The 14,699-nt window shown below is 40.1% G+C and overlaps 2 protein-coding genes across 2 annotated transcripts; both read right to left on the bottom strand.

Annotated features, from left to right (window-relative positions):
* Positions 1–3,101: 3,101 nt before the first annotated feature.
* On the bottom strand, positions 3,102–6,342 carry LOC117613846 (uncharacterized lipoprotein syc1174_c-like). Its single transcript, XM_034342442.1, has 9 exons — positions 6,058–6,342; positions 5,811–5,939; positions 5,620–5,736; positions 5,388–5,516; positions 4,774–4,953; positions 4,327–4,467; positions 3,867–4,049; positions 3,685–3,756; positions 3,102–3,297 (listed from the first exon to the last, which is right to left on the bottom strand). Exons 1-9 carry the CDS (start codon positions 6,175–6,177, stop codon positions 3,133–3,135), a joined length of 1,236 nt encoding a protein of 411 aa, XP_034198333.1. The 5' UTR covers positions 6,178–6,342; the 3' UTR covers positions 3,102–3,132.
* Positions 6,343–8,252: 1,910 nt separating this feature from the next.
* Positions 8,253–12,334, bottom strand: LOC117614991 (multicopper oxidase LPR1-like). The gene is made up of 3 exons (XM_034343951.1): positions 11,877–12,334; positions 9,956–11,410; positions 8,253–9,308 (listed from the first exon to the last, which is right to left on the bottom strand). The coding sequence occupies exons 1-3, from the start codon at positions 12,105–12,107 to the stop codon at positions 9,255–9,257; spliced, it is 1,740 nt and encodes a 579-aa protein (XP_034199842.1). The 5' UTR covers positions 12,108–12,334; the 3' UTR covers positions 8,253–9,254.
* Between the last annotated feature and the right edge of the window lie 2,365 nt (positions 12,335–14,699).

The following is a 14,699-nucleotide window of genomic DNA, read 5'->3' as shown; positions in this document are numbered from 1 at the left end:
CTTTTAAGTTGATCAATGGCAGTCACGTAATTTATAGGAACTTCAACACCAATTTCTTATGTAATAAATGAGTTTTAAATGTATTTCTAAAATACATTCCATGTGGAGTTTTTTTAATATAAAAATTTTAGCATTTATTTTGAGTATATTAGTAAACCTCCTTGAATTAAGGATGAAAATTAAAAGAAACCTGAGGACTTTTGGGTTGGGGAAAGGTTGGTGGCGTCCTGCTTACTCGTCTTTTGGTATCCATCTCACTTGCATGTTTTCCTCAATAATTTCGCTAATCAAAGTTGAAACAAACCTGCATGTTCTTCTCTCTCGGTTTTTTTTTTCCGTATTACATACGTACCTAACGCTTTGCAGTGAACCCAATTTTTTTTTATTTTACTTTTCAAACAAGTAATGTGGTTTCAAATTTGATTTATGCTTTACTTCCTTTGCAGTTTAAATTAAATAGATTATTTTATATTGAAAAAAAACAGTAGATCTAAAAAAAAAGTTCCTACACGGAACCGAAATGAATAGATTAATTTTGTATTAGCTGTGATCCAAATAATAATTATTTACCGAATGGTTTGACAAATCTTTTTTGCAGATTTGATTCTGTCTGTGTAACATATTTGGTATTCTATCTATATATCATATATGGAGATTAATATTAGATCTTAATCTCTCGTTAGTAGTGTTTAGATCAATATTCCTTCACAAATACGTAATTGAGGAAAGTAATTACAACCACAGGTGTGTGGTGTGGAATATACGTCTTGTTTGTTAATATATATATATATAAGGGAAGATTGGCACGTGCGATGGTGTTGTTCTTGTATATGTATAGTTGCGTACGTCATCAACAAGAACAGAACCAGTAGTTCCTCCCACATGCAGCATATGTGACTGTTTATCTATCTTACAAACAAACCATGTATTCAACAAGATGCATGCATATGCGTCTACATAGAAGAGAGAAGCACCTACTACTTTCTTTGCTCAAGGAGGGAGTGCCCACCTTTGTACGTTTCTCGCAATTAATATAGGAGAAATATACGTACTAATTCTATATGCACAAATAATATTTGTAAAAAGGTTATAATATATATAGGACGTTGGACTTCTGGATGAGCATGTGTCTCTCGTGCATGCAATGGTTCACGGAAGACAGATGGGTGAGACCCCGCTCAACAGAGAGAGAGAGAGAGAGAGAGAGAGAGAGAGAGAGAGAGAGAGGATTATGTCACATTGTCAACTAATATATTATAGCTTGGTTATTAGGACCGCCTGTAGCCTTATCTAGAATGGCACTAATTAAGTTTGTAATTACCCATCGTAAAAGTTAATGCATAGCTAGTGTTCTTTATCGAGCTTCAAGTTAAGAGTTAAAACTTTTTATCCTTCGCTTCTCCGGTAGAATTTAGCAAAGTAATTAATTAGATGGTATCATAATATTTTTTAAAATTAAATAAATACCAACAGAAAATAGTATGAACATGTGTCTCTCGTGCAAGAAATCGCCCTTAAAAGTCCAAAAGAAATATGGTTGGTATGACCATACAAATTACAATTACAGGCGAATTCTTAGATGAGATGATTTAGAAAGATTCAATCTGACTGGATTACTTTGATTGAACTGCTCGTACAATCATGGACCTGGAGGGGGAAAGGCTGCATATTCAAAATTGGAGATGAGATGAGTCTTTAGACAACTATTTGTTGACCTTAATTATTAGGACAAACTAATTATTATTATAGTATTAAAATATCCTCATCACCCTCTTCTCCTCCATTTCCGTGTGTATATCAACACAAAAGTAAAAGGGTGTATTTGTACAGTCTTTACATTCAATAAACAAATTTCTCCACACCAAGTAATGGTTTTAACGATGATTCATTTGAATAAGCACTCGTTTGGAATTGTCTTTTTAGGGAGTATTTCTGCTGTTAGAAGTGCTTTTTTTTATTTATAAAAAAAATCTTTAATTTTCATAATAAATTCAAGTGCTTCTCTAAGAAGCGCTTCTGAATAATTTTTCTGTCAAACACTGTCAGAAGAACTTTAGTTGTTAAAAATCGTTTTTAGCCATTCCAGAAGTACTCACAAACAAGCCATAATTTGCGAATTAGCACCTTTTTTCTTCAACATCTGATTCTGTCTTTCAACTTTAGATAATTATATGTTCTTCCTTTAATTAATTAATAATTACGGCTTTCCTCTAAATTGGATGACCAAACTCACACTTAAACATACCCTCAAAATAAATGTTTGCTGTCTGCCCTTTTGCACACAGAGGAAACTCAACACTGTCATAACACAACTCTTTTCCTCGACTCAGCAAATATTGACTCGGTCTGGGCGGCTTCTAGATTTGTAGCCACGTCCTTTGCTTTTCTGACACTCAAATTAAATTACCTTATATAATAATTGCACGACGAAAAAAGAACAGTATTCAACCTTTCTGTATTTATTCACTTCTGTTGTAGCAATTCTTTCTGTGTTCTCATGGGTAACCAAAGCTTAAATCCCTCACTGCAAACATGAAATATCAGATAAGAACAACAACAGTACAATACAAGGAATCTAATTCAAAATTCAAAATTCAAATATATTATAATATATCAGCATCACCATCATGTATGTATGTACTTTATCAATATAAAATGTACTGAAACCAAACTGAGACAAGCATTGACTTGTAGTTGTACGTTCCATCAAGATTTATCTTAGACCAGAATACAAAAACGACAAAGCATTTAGCCGACCTCACCTGTGAAGATTTCAAATAGTCAGCTGCGTAAAAGTCAATAGTAGATTAAACAAGTCACCAAGTTTCATCCACTACTTCACCTACTGAGATATCATCAACATCTTTTCAAGAACATTTGACTGGGTTGGATTACAGCATTGTTGAACCTCCTACTATAAACCCAAAGCAATATAATTATCAAGTATAGATAAGCCGTATTTTTCTATAAAACATGAAATATGTGCTGAACTTATTACCACAAAATTGTACTTCTTTACCACCAAAAGAATAAAGATCTTGTAACTTGTGTGTCATGAATGAAAGAATGATGATATTTTGAATATTTAAAGCATTAAAAACTAGTTGAGAAAAAAGAAAATTCCACACTACTTTAATCAGCCAATTGCTGTGGTACTTTAATGGAATAACCATTAGAGGGCAACAGAGAAGTGTATCGAAGATTCTTAATTCTATTTCTTCGTAAAGAATGCGGATTTACTCCGGCCTTGTGAGCTGCAATAACACCAATTGCTTCCCAATAGTTTGAGACCTTGACCTGCATGAAAGGTTCCATTTAATTCAGAAGCCAAATGCATATGAGTCGAAGCAATGCCTTTTCCTAGTGGGTATGTTGAGAACCAAAGAAAGAATTTATTCCTAGTGTTATTTTGATACTAATGATTATGGAGATGGGGAACAGGCTTCCACACTCATTGGCATACTGGAAGGTGAACTAGAGGGTTTTGGAAGTACTTGACTGATACTCTACTCTTTACCTAGGGTAAATTAGTTCAGGGACCCAATAATTACTAACAATACTAACAAGGTTTTAACAGTTCTAGAACAGAATAAATTCACTTAAAATTACGACAACAGCCATGAAAATGATTCCATTTCTGACGGGGACAAATCAGAAGGTATGTGTAAACATTTGGATACATACTGCTTCAACCCCAACTTTATCTGGTGTATCATCAAGGACTGTTTCATTTTCCTCCACAGCAATTATAAGTGGCTGTATCAAAATCGAAATTACTATCAGGAACAAGTTATATGCTATCAGTCAAATCTGCTCTTTCCAAATTCAACCAAAAGGAAAAATTAGGATAGTTTCCAAGTTGGTACCTTGTTTCTTTTGCTTCGTGCAAAAGCAAGAACGCCGTCTCCTCCAAAAGCATCTACAGGAAGGATGACGCTATCAACATCACTTGCCAGTATGCAACCATTCTCAGACTCAGAGTTCTTGACCAAATACTGTGGTGCATTACTAAGCCCAGCAAGCACACATGGCAAGAATGTGTATCCCAACTGTTGCACATAGAAAGAGACAGAGCTATAAAAACATCAAGTAGCAGATATTTGGACACTGTAGTCTATTTGAAGAAGAAACGCCACGGATATTGATATTTTATCAGTTAGCTGCACCTTTTTTCCAAAAACCCTTGTGCCACAGACGTCACACTTCATTTTCTAAAGAGCACTGACATTGTATTTTATCTTTTCTACTTTTTCCAATGATCCATCAGAATATTGTCTCCAAACTCTCAAAGGCAATAAGTTCTGTGTAATGTAAAAATTTACCAACCTCCTCAGCAGCTGATTTTGGGCATAAAGATGGGCTCAGGGGCAAAGGTGACAAGGCAGGAGCATGTGCACAAGGAATTTGGAATTCCTTCACCACTAGATGGCTTATAACTGCCTCAACCCCTGCCAATAGATCAGTTCCCTGGAAGGTACAAGGTAGAATTAGATGTAAATGTCATAGAACTGATCAGAACCAAGAACTAAGAATAAACTTTAGTCTTTCTGCTGATGGTACTGTCTGAATCCAAGAGTATAATATCAAAGAAACCAAAACTTTCATATGTAGTCTTTTATATCACATTAAGAAGTACATACTAAATATCCATTTTAAAGCCAAGTGTTACACTAGCAATTGAAACTACATAGATGCATAGTAAAGTTGCAATTAAAATTGAATAATTCATGAAAGTTATCATTAAAAAAATCATACGTTAAAAGTTTAACGTACCATCCCTTTTCGATAATCATCTGTGTCTTGAACATCATCATCATCTGAGAAGCGTCCAACAACTGCAATAGCATTTACTTGAGAGCGTTTAAGTAAAGCCTGCACAGCCCTCAATAGTGAATCAGGGTGCTTAATCCTCCCAGTTGATTGCCCACTTTTTGGATCAATCCACTTCTCTACCTGTAAAATTTGTTCAATCCAATCTCATACAATCACATTAGCAGGAAAGTTTTGAATCCACTTTTACATGGCCAAGGGGATTCAGAAGCATAAGATTGAGATGAAAAGGACAGGCTTAGCAGCAAAGAAAAGTGAAACAAGGTAGCAACTAAAGCTCTTTTCAATATTAAATGTCAAAAACACTTTGAATACAGAAATTTTGTTTCAACTACAAATTTTCAACGAGTTTTTGAATTGAAGGCTTTTCAAACCCCCGCTTCAAATTAGATTGAAAGGCAATGTGCCTGCCTGGTGATCAGATTAGAGTTGCTTGACCCATTGTCACATTGCGATAGAAAGTGTAAAATCATGCAATTAACCATCACACACACGTAACAACACGATAAATGCAATACAAACAATCAACTCCTACTTTGAACAGCTAAAAGTGAGACCTGTAAAGGGGTGTCAGTGACAACATATTCAACCACAGGCAAGCCAAGGGAAGCCCTTGCAGCATCGGCCACTTGTAAATGGCGAACTCGAAGCTCTTCTTCTATTCCAGAATCAAGAACCAAACCCACCTGCTTCATAATATCAATGTGAGCAACAATAAATAAATAAATAAACAAACCAATCCCCACCCCCACCAACACCCCCCGGAAAAAAAAAAAATTTTGAACGCACCCTGTTTTGGTGAACAGGCATGAGGCCCCATGAGCCTTCTGCAAAGCGGTCAAGAGCATAACCTTCAACGTATAAAGCATTAGGCATGGGCCAGTAGAGCATTGCTGCATTCAGCACCTGCTCAACAGTCAAAGTGAGAGTCAAGCTCGCAGGACTCCAAAAAGAAAGCAAAAACATTGAATTAGGCATACGTTGGGGTGTGTGATAAGGCAATCGACGACGGAGGAGAGAGTGCGAGCCACAGGCAAAGCGTCGCCGGCGTAGCCACCAATGGCGGCTCCTATCCCGGTTGGGACTATCATTACGCTCGTGTAGTCTCTCTTTAACACCGTATCCAAACAAAAAGAGCAACACTTAATTAATCCTATGATGTGCTTTGCTTTCTCACAACATAATCCGACGAAAACGAAGAGTGTTTAGTGATGGTTACTAACTGACCTTGAAGGAATGTTTGGGATTGAAGCATGAGATGCTTGGTGGAGTGGACGGTCTGGATTTGGTGATGCGTCGGTTTGGGGCGGCCAAAGAGGGTAATGGACGGTTTAGAATGACTGTCATCTCATCTCCTGCCGTCGACGGAACTCGGATGACCGTCTTATTATCCCATTACCGCTGTGCGGCTGTGCCTCACTGGCTGTGCGCTCCAATTTTATCCGCGGGCTCTGGAATTTTTTGACCCTGGTGCTTGGTCTTTTTAGTTTTCTTGGATTTTGCTAGTCGTTTAGAATTTACTAAAAACACTTTACTTTTTTATATCGAACAAATATATATGTCATATTATTTTTAAAATTATTTTAAAGCAAAAAACAATATAGTGCTCTAAGACTTTCGAATTTTACAAAATGTGCTATATTGTATACGTTTTTAGGTTTTTTTAGGACTTTTTTTATTGAGAGGGACGATAATATACTAAAACTATGTCCGAATTGGATGAAATTTTTTCAATTAAAATAAACATGGATCTTATCCATTGTTTGGCGGGCTTATAATGTATCATGGACAAGATGTGGTTATTGGACACCAGTCCATAATAGCAAGGGCTCCAAAACCCATTGGTAGACATGGGTTTTGAAGCCAATCGAGTTGTCTTGCGTAGGTATGGCAAAAATTCCGGCGGGGGCGGGTACCCATCGAGTCCCCAATCCTAACGAGAGGAGATTTAGAGGCCAAATGGGTATCGAGTACGAGGATCTCCGAACTTGAAAAATCTCTGACGGGTATGGGAAGGAGATGATATTGTCGTCCTCATTCCCGAACCCGACCCGAAAATATATATGTTTATATTTAAATAAATAAATATAATATTTATGTTTAACCCTAAGTTATAACTTCCCTTCCTTGATTCTTCCTAATCTTCTCTGGAATTTCATATTGATGTGATTTTGAATAGTTGAGTTGAACTTTATAGTTAATTTGGATGTGTTGAATGATAATTTAATATGAAACTTATGTTAAAATGTATGATAACTATTTTCTATGCAAAAATAAATATCGGGAATTCGGGGCGGGTATGGGGGATAGTCCCCCAATGGGAACGAGAACGGGGATTCCCCAAAATCCATTGAACGGGGATGGGTTCGGGGACGGGGGCGGAGATGGAGAGTGAGGATGGGGATGGTATTGTCATACCCGGCCCCTACCCGACCCGTTGCCATCTCTAGTCTTGCAAGCACGCCTTCTTCTTTGATTCTCTACTTGCTCTGGTTTGGTTTGCTGCCCCCTCTCTCTTTCTCTCTCTCTCTCTCTCTCTCTGTGGTTTGGTTTGGTTTGCACGCAGATCATTGCATCTTCCAGTCGATCCGACCAAACTTGAGATTTGATTTGAAGGAGGAGCCTTGAGATTCTTGCTGATCTGATCTGATCTGTTCTTGAGATCTTATGGGCCCTTGCGATTCTTGCTCATATGATCTATTGCTCCTCATCTTCGTCTTCCTCTTTCACATCCTTGTCCAGGTCTAGAAGGTCATTCTCCAGCTCGTTACTGAAATCACGCTTTGAGTTTGAGTTGTAGGGTTTGGGTTCGAGTTTGAGTTCGGGATCGGGGTTGTCCTTGTCTTTGTTCCATTCCCTATTCTGGATTTCATGGTCTATTAGGGACCATAGGGAGCTCAGAGACGAAGATGGACAACTCGATGGTGTACCGGCAAGAGAGCCGAAAATTTTGCTTACTTGACTCTGAAAGTGTTTTCCATGATTGGATTTTGAATTGTATGGGGGACTTGCAATTCTACTGGTAGATTAGTCAAATTGCATTTTTGAGAATTGTATTCATTATTTTAATTATTTTGTATTTTTTTTTCCAGTCCTACAATCTCAACTTGGTGTTTATTACACCAAACAACTGCTTCAAATCCAATTATATCCTAACCAGTCCAATGTAATATATCCAATCCAGTCCAGTCTACCCTACCAAACGGAGCCTAAATTCATACACACTATACGGATGTTATGACTCGAACTCAAGACCTTAACTAAATGAGTGATTGCTCAAAATCACTACACTAGTAGATCATTTACAAAGATTTTCTTTTATTTTTCACCAACAAAGATTTTCATTTACAGAGCATGTTGTCCAAAGTAAGAGAAAACTAGATGATACAAATAGCCCAACGTTCACGGAAAAAGCATGATAATAGTGAGTCGCCAACACATGATTTATGATTGCGAGAAAAGAGCCTTACAAAAGGGGGGAAGAACAGAAATTGTGAAGTTGCTAGATGTGGTGAAAATAATAACAATAATTATTATAATTGTTGACGAGAGAAAGTGGTTCGGCCTCTTTCCCGCTCAACTTAATGATGTTGGGCCTTCGGTATGGTTTGGGGCCTTGGTTGAGCACGTGATCTGCAAGACAACAAACGCTCGATAAGACCTTTGGACACCGGTGTGGTACTAGCCGAAGGCTCTCCGATGCTTGAGTAAGTACGGATATAATAAGCTTAAACTGACAGATTAATAGGCAGTATGCCGTAAGTTCTGATTGCCTCCGTTTGGAGATAGTGGCCCTTTTTTATCGGCCTTGGGAGGTATGCACATTGTTTAGAATTTCGATGTTGGACTGTAGATGTCGATTGTGGGTCTGCCACGTGTCCTGAAGAAGGGGAGTTGCCCTAATCGCTGAATCATTAGGCAGGATACCAAAGGCTACCATAGTCGAGCTCAATTTTGCCCACGTGTTTGGTCCTCATGGGCTGTTCATTTTGGTAGAAACAATAATGATTCCCTTCGAATTAAAGTAACAAACTTCTGATCAATTTGCAAACTGTGATTACATCTTTGTTGACCAGACCTTATCTCAGGCACTAGGCAGACTACAATTGATATATATATATATATTTTTTCTTTTTTGTGTGTGACAATGGACAAAGATACCACCTTGCCTTGCAGCGGAAGTTGCTAATTATTCAAAAGCCTTCTATGATAAAGAACTGCTTGTAATCACTGATTCTTCTACCCTACCAACATGATAAAAGTACCCAATGTAATGGATTTTGGCGGGCCTTCTCAACGAGAAATACTTTCATATTCCCATTTCAATCTCTCTCTCTATTTCTCCCTTCGTCTAATAGATAACACGAGGAGCAAGATAGAGAAAATGAAACAACAAAACGGGAATAGGAAAGTTTTTCTCCTTATCAACGGACGACTTTTAAGGGTCTCATCATCGCATTGTCCTCATGATCCAAGATCTGCACAACATAAAACAACAACGTTTTAATTCCATCATCTCAAACTATACCAAGATTGATAATTTTAGCATATACAATTACGACGGCTAATAACATTGCTACAACAAATTAAATAGAAGCAAGCACTTTGGACTGGACCCCTTCTCAAGCCATACATCATAATACATGATTTGTGAGTCTGGAATCTCTTGGACTGGACCGCTCAGACTCAGACATTAGGCACGCTACCCAACAACGTAGACAAACAAAACTGTTAGCCTATTTGTTAATTTAGCGAGTTTCTGTAGTGAGTGTCATATATAGATCTTCATATTAGTCACATGATCATTTCATTAAACTTAAGTGAAGTTACTATTTCAATGAATCTTGTAACTAATATGAAAATACACATCTATAGTCTATATATTATACCCCTACTATAGAACGACTCGTTAACCTATTTCTAGTATTTGGTATCCCGACCTTCCATCCAAGCCCAAAAACCTTATTCCAATTTGTCATATTAATTGTTATACGGCTCATATCGTGCAATTTTCTTTCTGATTTTTTCCTAAAAATGTAAAATATTTTATACAAATATAAACACTTGAACAAATCATTGTAACCAAATTATGTCGGTAAGTTATGCAGTGGGATGGTATACTTACGTGGCAGTGGTACACGTAACCAGGCTCCGCTGTTGGATCAAATTCGTAGGATGCATTTGTATGTAGGTAAGCAAATCTCAAAAGAATCTTGGTCACTGACCCGGGGCTCATCTTGAACACGTTCTTCCACCCCTTCTCGTACGCTGGCACGTCTATCTTTTTGCCACGTGCATACTTACTTATATTGCAGTTGACGGCGTCGTTTGTTTTGTTCATACAGTCTTTGAACTTCTCCACATCCACCAACTCCCTCTGTTCCAATACAACAAACAGTCCCAAGTGGATGTGTAAGGGATGATTGTCCTCCGTTAAATTGATCACGTTCCACACCTCGCTGGTCCCTGCTTTTGCGATCTCAGTCACCGGCGCCTCATATGGTTTCCCGTTCAAATAAAGATGTGTCGGCTCATCAATGTCGCTCGTGTATTCGTACATAGCGATATATCGGGTGCGCGACACACTAGATAAATCAGGGACAGGGTAGGAAATTAACCTCTTTGGAATCCGCGACGTGTCAACAGCTGATTGGCCAACGACAAAAAACTTCATGACCTTACTGTTCGCGTCGTTGACAGGGTCACCAGACGGGTAAGGATACGGTGCATCATTGGCTAGGATAGCATTATCGTTCTTTGACTTTGAAAAGTCAACCACCACGTCTGTGATCTCAGATGGCCCCAGTAAAATGTCATTGGTCTCAACCGGTTCCCCAAGGTAAGCAGAATCAGACCCCACGTGGGTAAATCTCAAACCGTTGGTGAAGAAGAACCTGAAGAATCTCGCATTGCTAGCGTTGATAATTCGAAACCTGTATTTACGGCGTCGTACCGTAAGCCGGGGCCATGCCTTCCCATTCACAATAATTGCGTCACCAAAATATTCGGGCTGCCATTGTGGGTGTATGGAGGGATTGTTTCCCGTGGAATTCATGTATATGGAACCATCGGTGCGAAAGCTACGATCGAACACGATCAACGTACGATCGAATTCATCACGGGGCAGACCAAGTGGGCCCTCAACTTGAGGATGGCGAATAACGTAGGCCCCAATCAAGCCAGCGAGGAGGTTGACTCGAGTCAAGCCCATGGCATGATCATGGTACCATAGATTGCCAGGATGCTGCTGATTGCGGTAGTGATATTTACGGTTGGACCAAAGTGGGCCACGGGCTTCAAATCGAGCGGTAAACCATGCGTTTGCGTTTCCATCACTCGCGGGTTCATCGATGGCACCGTGAACGTGCACCACAGTAGGAACGCCCTTGTTAGTGGCAGCTCGGGCCGTTGGAATGGTTGGATCCCAAGGCAGAATGTGCTTTGAAGGTAGGCGATTCATCCACGTCACGTAGGTATCAATTCCGTGGAGGGCCTCAATTGTTGGACCAGGCACTGTTGCTGTTCTCCAACGTGCGCCGTAGGCGAACACTGGCGTTGGGGGAAGGTCTCTGTGGAATTTCTGCGAAGAAGAGAGAGAGAGAGAGAAAATGACAACGTCTGATTACAAAGCAAAAATAAAAAAACCATGGGCAACGAATGGTTAAAAAATTAGATAAAATAAGGTAAAGAAGACCAAAGTGTGACATTGGAATAAATGTTGCGGTCTGATTACTTAATAAAATAATTAATTCAGGGTTGCTTTACAACTGTGGATACGGAATTATGTCAGAGAAGTAGACTTTAAGATGCATGAAGCAACATAAGTGACTGAGTCTAATTGAATTAACCTCTGGGGGAAAAAAACCTCAGTCTAATTTTATTTTTTTGATAGGAAGATGAAGTCTAATGAAGCAGACATTAGCATTCTAGAAGTTAACCTTCAAACACTAGGAAAAGCCAAATTAATAAGGAATTAAAATAGAATAATAGACAGTTAGAACGGGAAATAAAGGCGAATTGATGAGAATAATAGATGTTTTAATTACCCATTTAATCTTGTACATGCCAATCTTGAGTGACTTGGGTTTGGGGACACCGTTGACAAGATGGAAGGCCTTGATTTTGGGCATATCAGGAAGCTCATCCACGAACATCTTCAACCTCGTCAGATTCACAAGCTTATCTTCTGCCCATGAACCATTTGTGAGCAACCCCAGAACAACAGCTAATGATATTAGCAAGTAATTGCACACCAAAATTCTCTGCACACTCACCATATCTCTCTCTCTCTCTCTCTCTCTCTCTCTCAAGCAGCTTCACTGCATGCGAAAACAAGCACTTGAAGCGAAGAGAGAGAAAGAGATGACTGTTTTGACAGGGAGGTCTTTTGAGTGGGTGTTTTGTGGAAGGGAAGAGGTTGAGAGAGTTTTTTTCTTTCTTGTTTGGATGGGTGGGAATCGACGGAATATAATGGAGAAAAAAATTTGCATTGTTTGGATACATTTACAAGGAAAAAAAAGTGAAGCACCGAATAAAGCTTACACAGCATTTATTTTCCTTGTAGGTAGGTCCTCCCCTTGTATGGATTTTGTGTTGTGTCCAAATCATCAAAATGAAATCAATGCAGGAGAGAAGACATGTAAACGTCTACTTTTATTTGACTTCAACATGCTCTCACTGTCTATTCTTTAGAGAAGAAAATAATATTTACTTGAACGTTTGTATAATTTATCTTAAAATAGAATCTTCCAAATAATATCTTTCACATCACAACAATAATAATAACGATAATGATAATTGAACGTAATTAGGAAGATGGAAATGAGATTTTTAAGAGAATCTCGATTGAAGGAAGAAAACTTTATTGAAAAAGTGATTAAAATGAAATGAAAATAGTTTTGGGTGTCCATTTCCTTACAGTCCACTCCACACACACACTATACACAAAGCGTAAGAGAAACATTGGTGTGAATAAACTGATCCTTCCTTTTCGGTATTTCAGGCAAAAATTGAAAAGGAGCACTACTGACATACACATGTTCACATTCAACTACAACGCGCTAGCACGAGGCAGGCGTAAGCATGACTATTTATGACCGTTTCTCGTTTTTATTACATCATTTTTTCTTCTTTCTTTCTCATTTTCAACTGATTACATCCTTTTTTATCTTCTGATTTTTTTCTTTTTAATGTTGTGCGTTAATTTTGTTATTACATTGAATTGATGACATTATTTTAGGAAGAAATTCATGTTCAAAATCTTGTGTTACAATATGATATGAGGGCTAGTTTTCTACAATATAAAGATTAATTTTGTTTACACCATAATGAACCGAGCAGTCCCAGCATCAAAGCGACTAGCACCAAGGCAACCACGCCTTCTCCCATGCCGAAGGAAGACACACTTCCAAGGACGAGCAGACCCAGCATCAAAGCGACTAGCACCAAGGCAACCACGCCTTCTCCCATGCCGAAGGAAGACACACTTCCGAGGTGCCGGACACCTGCCGAAGCTCCCAAATGCCAAACCTAATATCCATGACACGTGTCGCCACTACAACGGCTTGCACAAAGTCCCACATTGGAACTTTGTGCAAAGCTCCCACTTTCACTTCCCTATAAATAGGGAACAGTACCCAGGTAAAAAAGAGAGACCATTCCCCTACTTTCACTGTTACTCTGCCAGAATTACTACCTGTAACTGACTTAGGCATCGGAGAGCCTTCTGCCGGCACCACACCGGTGTCCGAAGCTTAACGGTTGCTTCTCCTCTTTTTACCTTCTGCAGGTCTTACCAATCCATTTCACCCAAGGGCTTCAGCCCTCTTCCCTGCCGAAGACCTAGTACCTCTAATCACTAAGTTGGACTCAAATAGTGGCCGAGCCATTTTGAGCATCAACAGTTTGGCGCCGTCTGTGGGAATTCGACACTTGAATCCCTTCTTTCTCTATCAGCCCAGCTGGCTCCTTCACCCCTCAGCCCCGTCGCCTCTTCTTCACCCCACATTCTGCTATGCCGACCGAGGATAGCCGCGATACCCAGCACCAGACCCCCCGCGAGGGTACTTCCCGAAGGAAATCTCCGGGAGACGCCTCTCTCCAGGCAGAAGTGGAGCGCCTCCGTGACAGTATGACTAAGATGTCGGAGAAGTACGAGCATCTTCATACCCGAAATGCTGAGCTAGAGCATGACTTTCGTGTTCTAAAGCGGAACCAGGAGAGGACTCGCGCCCAGGATGCCCAACAGGACCTGCCCCAGAACGTTGGGCATACTCAGCCGAACCAGCCAGCACATTCCAGCCACAGCTCCCCGGCCAACTCTAGGCTCCGCAAGGGAAAAGACCACCTTCATCCGGAACACCCCCCGTCACGACCCCTTTGCGTTCCCCCACCGAAGGACCGGCCTCATGAGCCAGTCAAGATCTACCAAGATTGCCGGGATCGCATCTCGGACCGTCAGCCAAGGCCGATCCCTATCCCTGTCAACCTCGAGGACCCAAGGGTGGCACACCTGGGCCCATCGCCAGCCCCCGTCCGCGCCCCTAACGGAGAAGGTGTCGGGGACTCGGATGGTTGGGAATTCTATAATTCAGAAGATTGGGAACATTCCCCAGACCCTGTCTATCCCACCCCCGGGCCTTTGGCGCTTGAAACTCTTCCTCATGCCGACCCGGCTATGAGGCTTCTCTTCGAGAAGGTCCGGCGCTTGGAAAGCGAGCAGCATCGCAGCCATCAACCCCTCTGGGCGAAACCACGGCCAGGGCCTTTTACCGAGCGTATCCTCCACTACCACCAGGAGAAAGATATCCAGCCACTCCGCATCGCTTTCTACACTGGCACGGAGGACCCTCTCACCCACATCCACTCTT

The sequence above is a fragment of the Prunus dulcis genome, chromosome 1 (genome assembly GCF_902201215.1).
Source record: "Prunus dulcis chromosome 1, ALMONDv2, whole genome shotgun sequence".
NCBI classification, from domain to species: Eukaryota; Viridiplantae; Streptophyta; class Magnoliopsida; order Rosales; family Rosaceae; genus Prunus; species Prunus dulcis.
The sequence above is the reverse complement of the archived record's forward strand: the minus strand, read 5'-3'. Positions and strand labels throughout refer to the sequence as shown.